The sequence below is a fragment of the Corapipo altera genome, unplaced genomic scaffold (genome assembly GCF_003945725.1).
Source record: "Corapipo altera isolate COAL_440 unplaced genomic scaffold, ASM394572v1 297, whole genome shotgun sequence".
NCBI classification, from domain to species: domain Eukaryota; kingdom Metazoa; phylum Chordata; class Aves; order Passeriformes; family Pipridae; genus Corapipo; species Corapipo altera.
This window is the reverse complement of record NW_020885047.1, coordinates 53409-69342: the sequence shown is the minus strand read 5'-3', so window position 1 is coordinate 69342 and position 15934 is coordinate 53409. Positions and strand designations below refer to the sequence as shown.

Sequence of the window (15934 nt, the reverse complement as noted above, 5' to 3'; positions counted from 1 at the left end):
CCAGGACCGGGGTGGGGACTGGCACTCCCATCGACGCGCTCGGCGCTCGCTCGTTCGCCCCGCCCCGTCTCGGCGCTCGCCCGCCGCGCCTGGGCAAGATGGCGGCGCCCATGGCGGCGTGTCGCTGAGCGCGGCCATGCTGGCGCTGCTGGGCCGCGGCGGGGCCGCCGCGCTGGGCAGGGCACGGGCCGGTGAGGGGCGCGGGGGGCGCGGCGGGGACGGGGGTGGAAGGGGAAGCGGGGCCCGGCGGGGGAATTGGGGAGCGGGCGGCGGATGGGCCGCGGCGGGAGCTGAGGGTGCAGGGAAGGGGCGGTCCCGGGGCCGGGGGTGGCCCGGGGGCCACTCGGGGCCACACACCTGAGAGGGGACAGAGCCGGGTGACCTTGAGGGGCCCCGGGGCGCGGACAGGACCCCGGCGGCCTGAGCCCCCCGGGCCCCTCTGCCCCTGTGCAGGCAGGTCAGGGACTGCCGGGTCTGTGCCTGCAAACGTAGTGGAGGAACAGGGCAATAACCCGATTCCCGGAACAGCAGCGGGAAGAGTTTGTTCCTGAAAGGTCAAAGAAGGACTCGGTCCAGGCGGATGATGAGCGCTCACACTGGGGTCACACAGGTTGTCCCCAGGGGGGGCTGCCCTGAGCTCTGGCACTGAGGGGCCCAGAGCAGCCCCTCCGTCTCGCTCGTGGCATCACTGGAGTTAATTCCTCACGTTAAACTCTCTCAGTGACCACATTTGTGCAGGGCAGCCCTCCCGCTCTGCAGCCTGTGCTGCTGCTCCACAGCTCTGTGAGAGTCCCGACTGCCCTGGCACTGAAGCCCCGGTCACTGCTCACAGAGAGCCTCAGTGCTCTGCCCCTGCACAGCCTGAGCAGTGTGTGATGTGCACACGAGTCTGGTAACTCTTTGTTTCTCCCCCCCAGCCTGCAGCCCTGCTCTCCAGGCAGCCAGGGGTTATGCCAGACCTGTGACAAGGAGGAGGAAAGGTAGGTCAGGACCCACAGGACCACGGGGCCAAGTGCTGTACTGTTGACCTGCTCAGAGTTGTACCCCCATGGCACAGAAATCATTCCAGAAATAATTTCTTGCTCAGAAGTCACCCAGAAGATTCAGCAGCTCCTGAATGTGGGAAGATCAGTGATTGTCAGTAGTGGGAGCTCTGTGAGGGTGGGGAGGCCCTGGCACAGGTTGCCCAGAGAAGCTGTGGCTGCTCCATCCCTGGAAGTGTCCAAGGCCAGGTTGGATGAGGCTTGGAGCAACCTGGGCTAGTGGAAGATGTCCCTACCTATGGCAGGGAGTGGGACTGGATAATCTCTAAGGTTCCTTCCAACCCAAACCATGCTGTGATCTCTGAGCTCAGTGGACTCTAAATCCATGTACAGCACGTTGTAAGTCCAGAGTGCTGAAGGGAAGAGACTGAACCTGTTTTATTCACTCAATTCCTGCCAGCTTGGCTGGATCTGTTCAGTTCTCCTGTCTTGTTTGGAGCTCAGTTTCCTCTGCAGCATTTTTCCTCTGATCCAGTTTGCCAGCTCAGAGCTCTGGCTCTGTCCTGCTCTTCCTCAAACGTTTGTCTCCTCCTTGTAGACATCCCCAGCCAGCTGGATGACCTCCCTCCCACCATGCTGAAGAAGGATTATGCCAATCTCCCAGTAATGAACAGGTATGGCACAGGGAGAGGGAATGGCTGTTCTCTCCAGAGCTTTGTATCTTACACAGAACCACCACATGTGGATGCAGTCACCTGCTCAGTAATTAACTAATTAATGCTCTGTGGGCACAAAAATCGCAAAGTCAGTTTGAAAGTCAAATTACAGACACAGTCAGTGGTTAGGGCTGTGGGAGGTCTTTGTTTACTCCCTGTGAGAGTAGTACTCTGCTCCACTGTAGAGTAAATTAAAGTTGAGGAAAGTGAGTATGTTCTGAAAACCTGAGCTCATTTCTTTTGTTAAATAGACTTGATTGTAGCTTATAAACTGATCTGCTGTCTCCTTGCAGCGTGGATGATGTAGTGAGAAGGCTGTTGTCCCTGGAAATGGCAAGTCAGGTCAGTGTCATTCTGCTTGGGGGAAAAAAATAGATTTAGTGAGCACATTTGCGTGAGACCTGTCTGTGTTGTTAAATACCTTTCAGTTACTGTATTTTTAAGCGACTGCAAATCTGGGGTGATTAAATACATGAGACTGATAATTCTTGTGTGGTTCTAGAATTTACCCCACAGTCTTCTTTAAGACAATAATTGCACATTAAAATGAGAGGAGAAAGTATTCAGCAGTCCTGGGGTGATGAGCTGTTCTCTTGATGCCTGTGGTTGGCCTCCTGTGTTCTAGAAACCAGTGCACTGGACAGCAGATGTTCTTTGAGCTATTTTTACTTTTGTATGCCCAGATAACAAACAGATAATAAAGTGGCACAGAGATCTCACCGCTCCTTGCTGGTTGTCACTTCAGCTTAACAGGATGTAAAACCACTGAGTAAAGCTCTTAAATGCAAAGCCTTTACCTGTGTGTTTGTGGAGGGAGCTGGTGTCTCTGACCTTTAGTGTTCCTGAGAGAGTGACAAGCTCTTTCCTGTGACCCACAGAAGGAAAAGATGAAAATCAAGACACAGCAGCTGGTGGAGAAGGTCAGGAGGTCTCCCAGCGACAACGGCTCCTTTGAGGTGCAAGGCAAGTTTAAAAGGGAAGGATATTGTTGGCAGATGAAACATCTCTGCCTTTATTCAGCTGTTCCCACCCCAGCACTTCCAGTTGGCTGTATAATTTAGGAGAATCTCCTCCAGGAGAGCACCCAAGAGCCAGGATGCCCTGGGGGGCTGCTCCGGGTTTGGGAGCATTGCAGAGACAGTGGATCCTCACTGGCAGAGGCTGCTGGGGTGCTTCCAAATTCCTGCTCCACATCCACCCTCCAAAGGCAGTGTGTGCATTATTCTGCTTGGAGTGCCCCTGTGACATGAATCATTGAGCTGCATCTGTTACCAGAATGAACCAGATTTAGCCACGGAACTCAAATTTCCTTTTGCATTGGAGAGCTGTGGCTGAAGCACAGCGTGGGGACAGTGTGGGGACAGTGCAGGGACAAAGGCCACGCTGCACTGACCAAGATGCACTTCCTCATCATCAGTAAAGCCCTTCAGTTCCTCAGGGTGCCACCAGCAGCCCCTCCAGAGCCTGAAATCCCAAAGAGCTGGCCTGGTGCTCTTGTTAAAAAAACACCTTTATTGCTTTCTGTTCCTCCAGAGCTTGAACCACATGAGGTGAAATGAATGCAAAATCACTGGGAATTGAGTGCAAGAGGAATTTCACAGATAAAATTTTTATGATCTGTTGTTATAATTTTCCCTTCTAACTGAGCAGCCTCTTAACAGTTACAGCTCTGCAGGCTGTGTGCTGTGGTTTGGTGGGCAGTGTCTGCCGTGGTGCTGTGGGTCCCTCAGGAGCAGCAGTGCTCAGCTGGCAGCTTCAGGGAAGGCAGATGATCGTGGATCACCTGGGAAGGCTGCTGCTCTCACACAGCTCACTCTGTTCTTCACAGTTGCAGTTCTGACTGCCAGGATCCGCATGTTCGAGGAGCACCTCCAGAGGCATCCCAAGGTAACTGGGGGGTCTGAGCCCACACCCAGCAGCTGCTCAGGTGGTTTTCTTGGTTTAGAACAAAAGGACTTTAATTTCGGGGATTGTGGCTTTCCTAAGGAGGTTTATGAGATAGTTCCAGCTGTTCCCTGGTGCCAGTGTGGGGAGCTGCTGGCTCAGGCACAGCCGGATTCTCACCCACTCGGCGTGGAGGGTGTTCAGGTTTGTTACTGCTGGAGGAAATGGCTGAGCAGAGTCCTTTGGGCAGAGTTGAGCTCCATTTCTCCTCCCTGCAGATGTGGCTTCACTGGTTACTTTTCACTAATTAATGTGTCACTGCAGCAGCTGCAGTGAGAGACAAAGCAAAGTCTCTCCTGGTGCTGCTCATGGAAACGTTTGGTGGGCAGGGCTGTGTCAGTGTCCCAGCAGCCACTTCCCTGCCTGCAGCTACCTGGGTTTGGGCCCAAATCTGAAACATCACAACTGAGTTTATGAATAAAAGTTATTAAAGGTTCTTTATGCAGGGCAAAAGGTGGGAAGTGGATTAACAAGTGCGTAATTGTTTGTTAATCGTGAAAACTGGAAGGGTAAAACAGAACAGAATTCAGATTTTATTACAAGCCAGAAGCTGTTCCAAGTGTTCCAGCAAAGAGACCTTTTAGACTTCCTTGGCTGGAGCCTGTGCTTTACACAGATCACTCCTATAGGACAGGGAAATGTCTCCCATGAGGGATTGCCCTGAGTGGTGTGGCTCAGGCTGCACACATTCCCTTCCAGAGAACAACCAGACAGTCAGACAGAGCCAAGTCACGGGTTATTTTCACATTTGATTTCTGGCCAAACGAAGGTAAATGCCTGTGTGTTATTCTGGAGCAGTACACTTCAGGGGCAGCAGGTTTTAGCCAGCAGACCTGCCCTGCAGCTTTTGCCACCACCTGAAGCTGCACATAAGTTAAGGGTCAGGGAGGAAGGGGAAGGTGCAGCCACGGAACAGAGAAAGCAATTCCAGTGCAAAGTAAATGAAATCTCCCTGGATCTCCCTGTGCTGACCTGACACATTCACAGCACCTGCCAAGACAAGCTGTTCTCAGGCCCTGTCCTTTACCTGGTCGTTCCCTTTCAGCCCGATCCCGGTCTGTTCTCAGTGATTTCTGGGGGTGGCAGGGCAGTGTCCCTGCAGGCCAGTGAGCCCCGGGTGCTTTGCAGGACAAGAACAACAAGCGGCGGATGCTGATGGACGTGGACAAGCGGAAGAAGCTGCTGGGGTACCTGCGGCGGGTGCGCTACGACACCTTCGAGAACACCTGCAAGCAGCTGGACATCCAGTACAGCCTCCCCCCGCCCTACACACGGCGCGTCACCAAGCGCTGGCTGGTGAAGAAGGCCTTCTGCATCAAGGTATGGAGCAGGGGAGCTGGGCTGGGAAAACTCCGCTGCAGAGGAGGGCACAGTTAGGACAGAAAGGGCTGATCTGATTGCCGAGTCCTAATCCAGGCTTTGGGTTTGATAATGACTGTAGGGAACTGCCTAAGCTCAGCCAAGAGCTCCACGAGGGACGGTCGTGTCATGGGCAGTGACACATGTGCTGTGTTCAGGCACTTCAGGTTGTGCTACCTGTTTGCTCAAAAATGTATTTTTCAAACCATCTGTTTTTTCCTCAAAGCCTGGTATGGGAATCAGTACATGAGATAATTTTATGGCAGTTTGGAATCGAAATGTGGGTGCACCCATTGTCTGCTCTGAATACATGGGTGTAACTACTGCGTGCAGTAGATCTTGGTGTAACTGAGCAGAACCAAAAGCTGGCTGTGCCTCGGGTCTGTAAATGCTCAACTGCAATCAGTGACATTGGATCCAAAGGACTGGAGCCAACTGGATGTGGCACTCAGTGCTCTGGTCTGGTTCACAAGGTGGGGATTGGTCACAGGTTGGACTCGATGATCTCAGAGGTCTTTTCCTACCTCTGTAACTCTCTGTTAGCGGAATAAGCCCAGATGATTCCCTGGAGCAGGGCTGGCTGGAGCCCTGAGGAGACGCAGAGGGAGGAGTTGATCTGGCCTGCGGTGGAGCAGCTCTGCCCACAGCAGCCTGCACGGGGAGCAGCTCTGCAGGCAGCTCCACCAACCTGTCTCACCTTTTGCTCCCACAGGTGTACCAGGAGGCACAGAAGCTGAAAGCAGCGGAGAGGCTGAAGCAGAGAGAGCGGCAGGCGAGAGCGAGGGCGGCCCGGGGGCAGCAGGGGCAGGAGAAGCTGGCACAGGAGAAGCTGGCACAGGAGAAGCAGGCACAGGAGGGGCAGGGGCAGGAGGGGCAGGGGCAGGAGAAGTTGGCACAGGAGAAGCCGGCACAGGAGGGAACTCCTGTGTAGCATCACAGCCAGTCTGACAATAAACACATGCCCAAAGACCCGAGGCCTCTGTGCTCATGTGGTGTCCGCGCCGAGCTGAGCGCCTGGGGAGGGCAGCGAGTGCTTCGAGTGGTTTGGACGTTTAATTTCAGGCTGGTGCGGTGTCCTGGAAGGGGAGGGCGGGGAGGCCCTGGCAGGGGTTGCCCAGAGAAGCTGTGGCTGCCCCACGCCTGGAAGCGTCCAAGGCCAGGCTGGAGCCCCCCGGGCTGTGGGAGGTGTCGGTGCCCGTGCCCGTGTCCGTGCCCGTGCCCGTGCCCGTGCCCGGGGGTGGCACTGGGGGGGGGTTCCGTGTCCCCTCAGGCCGGGATGTCCCCCCGGCCCCGCCCAGCGCGCACGCGCGTCCCGCGCGCCAAGACGGGCCCGCGCCATTGGGCGGCGGTTGCCGGGCAACGGGCGGGCGGCGGGGCCGGGCCCGGGGTGGCACCGGGGCCATGTCGGCGCGGACGCTGCCGCTGCTGTTCCTCAACCTGGGCGGCGAGATGCTCTACATCCTGGACCAGCGGCTGCGCGCCCAGAGCATCCCGGGGGAGAAGGCGCGCAAAGGTGAGCGCCGGGCGGGGGCCGCTCCCCCCCGGGGCCGCTCCGGTGCCCCCGGGCAGGGCTCTGCCCCCGCTGCCGGTCCCGGGATGCCGCCCCGGGACACACGGACACGCTGTGCCGTCAGTGCCGCCCCGGGACACACGGACACGCTGTGCCGTCAGTGCCGCCCCGGGACACACGGACACGCTGTGCCGTCAGTGCCGCCCCGGGACACACGGACACGCTGTGCCGTCAGTGCCGCTCCGGGGCAGGGGTCCCATCGCGGTAATTAATTGGCACGGTGATTATCGCGGTGATTACCGCGGTAATGAACCCTCCGTGCTGTCCCGCAGCCGAGGGGCTCGGGGCAGTTTCTGCCGGGACAGCCCGGAGGTGCTGCCGGGGCTGCTTTGGGAGATTTCTCGCAGACAAGGAGGGGTTGGAGCCCCGTCGGTGTTTCTGGGCTTGGTTTGGGGGTTAAAGCTTCGGAAACGTGCTTTTGGGCTCAGAATAACTCAGGGTTTGGTGATGCCAGCCCAGGTCCAGAACTGTCTGGGGCAGATCAGGTCACTTTGCAGTGGGAAGGAGTTTCCAGGAATAAATTTGTGATGCCTGTGCAGAAGCAGGATGTGAAATTGTGTTGAATTCAAATAACACGAGCCCGGCTCCTGAAACCCTTGTCTGGTTTTTATATGATCTCTCAAGCAGCATTTGGCCAAAATCCTTGTGCAGCCCTGTGCCTCCATATGTGGCACCAAACTCCAGCTCACAGCCCAGCACCTCTTTGTTTTCCACTTTAAATTATTACAGCTTCGCTTTACAAGTCCTTGCAGCTCCCTGTCGTGGGATGGGGAATGTGTCTGGGGAAGCTTTGGGATGTTTTAATAAAAAATCAACTGGATTTGAGCCCAGTATTGAAGAGGTTGTTATGTTTGTCCCTTCTGCCTGTCCTGTATGAAGTGCCAAAGAGTTCACTGTTTAATTATCATATTATTGTGAGGAGCCAATTTGTAATTATTTATTTATGGTGTGTCCTGAGAGAATGATCTGACAAAAGTTTACTGCTGTTCATACAGAGCTGAGTTTAGAGTTCAGACTAAATTACATCTTGGTGGATGTAATCTCTCAGCAGGAGAATTGGATCTGTTCTGGTTTATCCACACGTGGATATTTATCTTCAAAAAAACTGGGTGTTAATTTCACTGAGATGTGGTTCATCCACACCGAAGTGTTTGTTAATGTTCATTCAAATATTGTTCACTTAAAAATGCAACTGAAAACTTCCCAAGCTCTGTGCAAAGGGTAAAATTTTACGTGCTTCAAAGCAGCAGGATTTTATCCAAGGGGAGGGCAGGATTCTCCAGTGCTACATGCTGATGAGAAGAGACAAAAATCCATTAGTTAGCTTTTCTTTTTTTTTTTTTTCTCTTTTTTTTTTTTAGTTTATTTCTTTTCTTCTCCTTGCAACTCTTGTTCTCACGTCTCGAATGCTGTTTTGTTTTATATGCTTCGTGTAGATGAATGGACAGATGTGGACAGGAAACGAGGTACAGTAACTGCTGGCTGCATGCACCAGTCCAACCCCACGGGCTCACCTGGGGCTCGTCCTGCCTCACCCCTGGGGCTGCTCCTGCAGCCCTCAGGCAGGGTCACAGAGCCACAGGAATGCTCAGCTGGGCCTCAGAATGCACCTTGCAGATCTGAGAGAAAACAGGCAACGTCTCAAAATCGTACGGCCTCAAAAATCAGTTGTGGGTTTAACAGAGACTATAAATGGATCAAAACTTATTGTCTGAATGGTCTTTCCTGTCAAAATAGTCTGTGTTTCTCTGGCATTGTTTCAGTGCAAGCATGCAATGTGTGAGCAGTGTGGGGGTTGTTTGTCTGCTGAGATGCAGGAATATTGGGCAAGCTCCATTTTTCCAAGGCCTTGTCTAACTCACCGCTCAGGGTTTGGACAGGTGAGCTCCAGGGAAGGTTGAAGGCATTCCCATCCTGTCTCCTTCCCAGCCCGTGCTGGTGCTCCCAAAGGGTGATCCCAAAGGAGCAGGTGCCCTCAGCTGAGCTCCTCCTGCCAGGGATGATCCTGAGGGTGGGATTGAGCCGAGGGTGTTGCAGGGGAGCAGCTGAGGGGTGAACACATTTCCCTTTGGAATCCACCTGGAACAGGAGCCTCCAGCAGGGGCTGTGCTGAAGAGCTGGGTGAGGAAATGAACCTCTTGAATCTCAGGTGTTTGCTAAGTGAGCACGAGCAGAACTCTCAGGAGCCTCCTGAGCAGCCCTTTCTTACCAGAGATCAGGGTTATGGTTCATGTTTTTCAAAATAAGCACCTGTGACAGGTTTACTGCAGGTAAACACTGATATCCTGGGGTTTGCCCCAGCTTATTTTTGCTACCATTGCATCCTGTTTCCAAGAACACCCTTTTCCAGCCTTTAATATCTCACAAGTCTCACGACATGCTCCATATTATCCCATCCAAAGCAACGAGGGGTTGCCTGGTTGGCTGTACTGGTTTCCCTCCTCCCACCCCAGTGGATGCCCCCCTCTCTGCTCAGTTGCTTTTTGCTGTGTTGCTTGTGCCATGTCCTGGGCCAGCCCTCCAGTGTCCCCTGCCATGGCCACACTGGTGTGTGCAGCTCCCCAGGGCCTCTCTGGGATCTTTGCTGTGACCATGTGGCAGATTTATTGTCAAACTGTGTGAGATTTGCCCTTTACCGTGATTTTTTTATGTCTTTCACGGTTCTTTTTATAGCCCACACAAGGGGTTTTAATTCTAGAAGATAATTTATATCAGGCTGGGTGTGTGGTTCACACAGAGCTTCAGTTCCATTGATAAATCACCATACTGGGAGGTGTCTGTCTCCTGGTGGTAATTTGGGTTATTTGTGACTCTGCAAAGACAGGAGAAGCCTTTGTGTGGGCAGCACACACAAGCAGCTTAAAAATACTTTCCTTGATAGCAGTATAAGGCTAAAGTTCTTATTTGGTTTTGTAATTGATTCCTTTCAAAATGAAATAGGTACTAATAATATTTGAATTTCTCCCTGAAATAGGGAGGATTTCTGCCTCAGATTGCAAGTAGGGATTGTTTTATGGACAGTTTATTTGAAAGGAAGGGAGGAAGGAGGGATTTTTTTTCTATTTGTGCTTAGGTGTATTTATAATCCACTGCTCAGGTACTTTGGGTACTTAAGCCCAGCCTAGTGAGCCCTGTCAGCTGCTGGGCTGTGTGTGACCAGTGCAGGAGGAGCCTGTGACCAGCAGGTTTAGGGAGGGCAGAGAGTCACCTCTGGAGTCCCCTGCCCTCACAGCCCCAGGCTCCCAGCATTCCCAGCAATGTCCCCAGGGAGTTAATCCTGTTGGAAGAGGTGGAGTGACAGGGACATGACCTTTCTTGTGGCTGTTGGTGTAGGGCAGGTGTGAAAAGCCATGTGTCTGACCCCCCAGGGAATCACTAGGGCAGCAGTTCAAAGCACTGATCACCACCACTGTCTCTGTGTTCAGTTTTTCTCTTTTTCCTATTCTTTTTATTACTTGTTCTGAGGTTTTTCTAATCCCCAAGGATTGTCTGGCATTGTGGGCTTCAGTAACAGTCACCTGCTTAGGAAAATCCATGCTTGTCCAGTAATGTGTGTGGCCTGGCATTTTCACTTACCATTCTTTTGGCAGAGAAATAAATGTTTATTGGTGATAACTCTGCAGAGTCTGTCAGGGAGATAATAAAATGTCCAATCCAGCACAGAAGCTCAGATGCTGCATCTGCTTGAACCAGTGCAAAATGTTTTCCATTTTCTGTGCATTAAAAGCTCGATATCCAGAGCACAGCCCTCACACTCAGCACTCCTGAGCTCTACAAACTCTTCAGTAAGTCACAAAACAGTTCCAGGTCCAAATTTACACATAAAACATGAACCACACATAAGGAGTTTTGGAATTCTGCCTTTGAGCCACTCAGTGCCTGCAGGTGTTGCAGCTGTGAGAGCCCTGAATGGGCTGACATAGATCCCAGGGATATAAATGCTTCCTTAAATACCTGCCACTTTTAATCTGTTTGGAATAAAGACTACAGAGAGCCCTGAGTCATCCAGGAGCTTCTGTTGAGAGAGAAAAGATAGACTGGCAGTGTCAGAGGGGAACAGGCACAGCTGCAGAGCTCAAGAGTGATGCAGAATAGTTTCCTTAGGAGGCAGAACTGGAGCTTTTCTAGATAATAACGTGTCAGAGCAGCCTATAAACAACATTATTTACAAGTGAAAAGTACCAACCACAGCTGTAAAAGCAGGGCAGCAAAGCCAGCCTTGTTCCCACTGGGAACCAGGGAGTGCTGCCTTCAGCCCAGGTGGTTTGTGCCCCGGGGAACATCAGGGGCTCAGCCCAGGCAGGGCCCAGGGAGTGTGGGATTGGGAGGTGCTGTCCCCTCTCCTGTGCCCTGTCCCTGCTCTCCCAGCTGAGCTCCCGTGGGAGCCCCCGGTGTCCGTGTGGGATGGGCCCCAGGGGTGCTGGGAAGCAAACAACGGAGCCTCCTTGTCTTTGCAGTGATGAACGACATCATCAGCACCATGTTCAACAGGAAGTTCATGGAGGAGCTGTTCAAGCCCCAGGAGCTGTACTCCAAGAAGGCCCTGAGGACGGTGTACGACCGGCTGGCCCACGCCTCCATCATGAGGCTCAACCAGGCCAGCATGGACAAGGTAACACCCCCCTCCTGGCTGGGCTTCCCTGCTGCCCCCCACCAGCTTCTGTGCTGAGAACCACCCCTGGCTTTACCATTTCAGAACAGCCCTCTTTCCATTTGCTTCCTTTGTGAAAATGGTTCTCGGCCAAAGGAGCTGTTGGGAAATTCATGGTGGCACCAGCTACCTTAGAACTGAGTATTTGTGAGCTCAGTGTTTGATTTTAAGAAGTTCACTGAGCATTGTTTAAGTTTATTGGATGTTTTCATATAATTAAAAATGTACACCTCTGAGGGGGTGTGTCAGTGTCTGTTCCTGCACTGACACTCACTGGCAGCTGCAGGTGTTGGAGTTACTGCCTGCAAACAGTAAATCCACAGCCAATTTAGGGAAAAATGGTGAGAGCAGGATTGTCAGAGAGCCCTCCACCTGAGTGTCAGGGCTGCTGAAATTCATGGAATCACTGAGGTTGGAAAAGCCCTCCCAGCCCATGGATCCACCCTGTGATCCATCCCCACCTTGTCCCCCAGCCCAGAGCACTGAGTGCCATGGCCAGGCCTTCCCTGGACACCTCCAGGGTGGGGACTCCAAACCTCCCTGGGCAGCCCCTGCCAGTGCCTGACACCCTTTCCAGGCAGAAATTCCTCCTATTGTCCAGCCTGGCACAGCTTGAGGCCGTTCCCTCTCCTCCTGTCCCTTGTTCCCTGGGAGCAGAGCCCGACCCCCCCTAGCCCCCCCTCCTGTCAGGGGGTTGCAGAGCCAGAAGGTCCCCCCTGAGCCTCCTTTGCTCCAGGCTGAGCCCCCCCAGCTCCCTCAGCTGCTCCTGCTGCTGCAGCCCCTTCCCAGCTCCGTTCCTTCTCTTGCAGCTCTATGACCTGATGACCATGGCCTTCAAATACCAAGTGCTGCTGTGCCCTCGGCCCAGGGACATCCTGCTGGTCACGTTCAACCACCTGGATGCCATCAAGGATTTCATCTACGAGTCCCCTGCCATTCTGAACCAGGTGGATGAGACCTTCCGGCAGCTGATCGAAGTAAGAACCCTCAGAAAAAGGGGGGGGACACACTGTGGTTTGATTTTATGGTTTTTTACCTCTTTCAGGTTAATCTTAGAGACTAAATACTGCATTGTACATGTCTGTGAGTCAAGTGGTATTTTTCTGCTGGCCCAGTTTAAATCAATATATTGCTTATTCAGCCTGATTTAAGTCTCCACTGACTTCAGCAGAAATTAAATCAGACTTTTAGTCACAGACATAATTACTGATAATGACCAGCAGCACCCTTACAGCATCTCTGCTTCCCCTGCAAGTGGATCAGAATATACTGTATGTTCTGTGTATCAGAATATTCTGAGGCACTTGTTTCCCCCTTTCCCTGGGTGGGACACAGAACACCTGCAAAGCCTTGTGTGGTGGTTTTCCTTTTCCAGACGTACAACTGTCTCTCTGATGGTGAATTCCAGCTCATCAGGCAAACGCTCCTCATTTTCTTTCAGGACATGCACATCAGGGTAAGAGCCTGGCAGAATGACAGGGAGTTGGGGCTGGAATACACAGGGATTTGGTTATAAACATTGCAGGTTTGGGTTTGTTACTTGTGTGTCATCCTGATGTGCTTGTAATTGCACTCAAATTTCACACTTGGATCTACTACAATAATACTGAATAATTCTAATACGTTATGAAAAAAGGAATCTCTGCCAGTATGATTTGCTAGCTGATAAATCTGCTTTTCCTTTTAGAAAGTTGATATGAAACTCAGAGCCTGAGCTTGAAGCCTTGATGTTCTCTAAATAAACTGATCACACTCAAGTGCATGAACAGGACATACTTTTTAATATAATTTTTTTAATCTTAGATCAGTTCTCGCCCTCTGAAACACATTCCCACACTGCTGGCTTGGTATCACAGTCTCTGCACACAGATCCAGACCTCAGAGCAGGGGGGTCAGAGGGCTGGTTTTGCCCGGGGTGTGATGTCCCTTTGCAGGTCTCCATCTTCCTGAAGGACAAAGTGCAGAACTCCAACGGGCGCTTCGTGCTGCCCATCTCGGGGCCTGTCCCGTGGGGCACAGAGGTGCCAGGGCTCATCAGGTGAGTGGGTGCCTGCCTGGGGCTGCTCGGGGTCCCAGAGGCCTCGGGAGCCCCCTCCCAGTGCTGTTCCTGGCACACAGAGAGCTGAACTCCAGTAAATACTATTTAAAGGGCATGACCTGGGGCTAAGTCACCCAGCAATGAAATGCTGAGCTGCTTCTGGAATTCTCTATCCCAGTAAATGGGCTATTAGTAATTTATCCTGTAAAAGGCAGATTTTACAGAATAGGGTTTTATTCCCCTTGTGTGGGAAGCAGAGGAAGTAGGTACTGAGAATCAGGAATAAAACTACTAAGTGTTTCAATAATGCCTTGGTTTTAAGGATTTTCAATCACAAAGGAGTGGAAGTTAAAAGGACCGAGTTCACCACTGCTGGGAATTATGTTACTCCCCAGAGGGAAGGATCTTTTGAGCTTTATGGAGACAGAGTCCTCAAACTTGGAACAAATATGTAAGTAATTTTTGTCCTGTGTAGGAACCTGAACCAAATGTTGATGGATGAGGATTGTTCAGAAGCTGTGTGGTTTTGCCTCTTTTGCCATTTGCAGCCTGACTTGGTTACAAGGTGCTGCCCTGCACCAGGACACAAATGGGCAGTGTGTATAAAGAGCTGTGGGAAAGAGCAAAACTTGATTTTATGTGTCCAGTAGAGCTGAGTAACGAGTGCTCTCACCTGGTGCTGCATGATACGTGAAATGTGATTTAATTTAACCACGTTCAAGAAATCCGTGGAATTCTCCATGTTTGTGTTCCATCCAAAGGGAGATCACTGTTCCCTCTTACAGCTTTGTCCCTCACACACCTCAGTGCCTCAATACTCCACCAGGAGCTGTAACCTCTCACTGCAGCTCTTCACAGGCTTCAGGAAAATGTCCTAAAGTCCTGGATCCTGTGCTGCTCCCTCCAGTTCCTGTCCCTCACCCCATAACTTCTTCCTTGTGTGTTTTTCCCTCCAGGTACAGTGTGAGTCGGCCAGTGGAGACACACATGGCAGGATCATCCAAAAACTTGGCATCCCGTGCAAAGGTCAGTGTTGTCATGGTCCTGTCACTGGTTGAACTGGCCAACTTCTTGGTCTCCAGGTATGGGGTAACTTCAAGGAAGCTCTTCTGTTGCTCTCAGAGCCTCGTCCAGTCCTTCCCACTCCCTTTGGAGCCAGGGCAAGGGCACGTTTTCTGAAAGAATCCACAGGCTTATGCGAGGATGTGCTTGCTTCTCTTTTAATCTCCTCAGAAAACAAAGCTGGATTTACAGATTTCTCAGCTGTTCAGTTTAGCTGGAAAATTACCTTGTCCTGGGACTGCAAATTCCAGCAGCCATTTCCACTATAAATCTGGTGGTTCCTGGTTATCTGCACAGCCTGTCCCAGGAACAACACACAAGTGTGTTTGTATCGCTCTGAAGGACATTTATGGAATATCAGAAAACAAAACTCCTTGCAGGCCCCATCTCCCTGGTAACTGCCCATTGCTGTTTCCTGCAGGAGAACACAGTGCCCAACCCTCTGGCCAAGGAGGAGCTGAACTTCCTGGCCCGGCTGCTGGGGGGTCTGGACATCCAGAAACCTGCTGGTGGCGAGACGGGATTCCGGCTGAATTTGTTCACCACCGACGAGGAGGAAGAGTATGTTCTTGGTCTGGGCTCTGGGGTGCCACGTGGGGAGCCCTGGAGACCAAAGCTGGCCCTCCACAGCTTTAGGGACAGACCAGCAGGGTTTAGCCCTTTGCTGTTGTGCTCCAGGTGCCTCCTGTGCCTTGCTGGCAGTGCCACTGGCCGGGAGCTGTGCTTGGTCCTGTCTGCAGGGACAGAGACATCTCGCCAGCCCTTCGAGCAGGATCTCAGCTACAGAGATATTCCCTCTCTTCTGCACTTAACAGAAAAATGTAGGACAGGGAAAAGCCTCCAAATTGGGGTCGATACATTAATTTGACAAGTAGGATGAGGGTCATTGTCTAAATTTCATAGAATCCCAGGATGGTTTGGGCTGGGAGGGACCTTGAGGATCCTTTAGTTCCGCTCCTGCCATGGGCAGGGACACCTTCCACTGGACCAGGTGGCTGCAAGCCCTGTCCAGCCTGGCCCTGTAGGCTTCTCTGGGCATCCTGTGGGCCTCATGAAACCTGATTTTTATCATTGCCTTGTATGTCTTCGTGGGATTAACCCCCCTTTTCACGTTTTCCATGCAGACACGCTGCACAGACCCGACCAGAGGACTTGTCCTACAAGGTCATCAACATCGAAGCCACACAGGTACGTTTTGTGTTTCTCACCACTGTTTCTCACCACTCCTGCCTTGCCAAGAGCCAAATTTCACCCAGAATAGTGACTTAAAAATACATTTTTTCCCATTTGACTTAAGTAACGTTAATTAAGTTACACTGAGTAACTAATGGCCGATTTTCTGCCAGGCGGGTGGAACTGGTGAATCTTTACTAAGAGAACTGGAATCCTGACAAACATCAGGGCAGGCTGGGTGGACACGGGGCCGTCCCGGGCCCGGCGGGGGCTGAGCTGTGTGTCCCGCAGGAGCCGGGCCGGCGGGCGGAGCTGTCCCGCATCCTGGGCGAGCTGGAGGTGGCGGAGCCGCGCCCGGCCAGCGCCGAGAAGGGCGAGGACTTGCTGGCACTGATGGACGGGCTGTGACCGGGACACACCGGGACAGCCCCGGGACAC

At 52.4% G+C, this 15934-nt stretch overlaps 2 protein-coding genes across 4 annotated transcripts; both read left to right on the top strand.

The window, feature by feature from the left end:
• Positions 1–110: 110 nt before the first annotated feature.
• Positions 111–5976, top strand: MRPS15 (mitochondrial ribosomal protein S15). 2 transcript variants are annotated; one of them, XM_027668677.1, is made up of 9 exons: positions 111–191; positions 918–980; positions 1582–1657; positions 1993–2041; positions 2578–2662; positions 3528–3586; positions 4772–4963; positions 5715–5849; positions 5889–5976. In XM_027668677.1, the coding sequence occupies exons 1-9, from the start codon at positions 137–139 to the stop codon at positions 5931–5933; spliced, it is 759 nt and encodes a 252-aa protein (XP_027524478.1). In that variant the 5' UTR covers positions 111–136; the 3' UTR covers positions 5934–5976. The 2 variants fall into 2 exon arrangements, with proteins under 2 accessions (XP_027524478.1, XP_027524477.1); XM_027668676.1 differs by having other exon boundaries at positions 5715–5976.
• Positions 5977–6375: 399 nt separating this feature from the next.
• On the top strand, positions 6376–15928 carry OSCP1 (organic solute carrier partner 1). Of its 2 annotated transcripts, XM_027668667.1 has the most exons (11): positions 6376–6515; positions 8009–8038; positions 11030–11184; positions 12033–12200; positions 12599–12679; positions 13158–13261; positions 13584–13712; positions 14218–14287; positions 14745–14884; positions 15448–15511; positions 15788–15928. In XM_027668667.1, exons 1-11 carry the CDS (start codon positions 6404–6406, stop codon positions 15902–15904), a joined length of 1170 nt encoding a protein of 389 aa, XP_027524468.1. In that variant the 5' UTR covers positions 6376–6403; the 3' UTR covers positions 15905–15928. The 2 variants fall into 2 exon arrangements, with proteins under 2 accessions (XP_027524468.1, XP_027524469.1); XM_027668668.1 differs by lacking the exon at positions 8009–8038.
• The last annotated feature ends 6 nt before the right edge of the window (positions 15929–15934 follow it).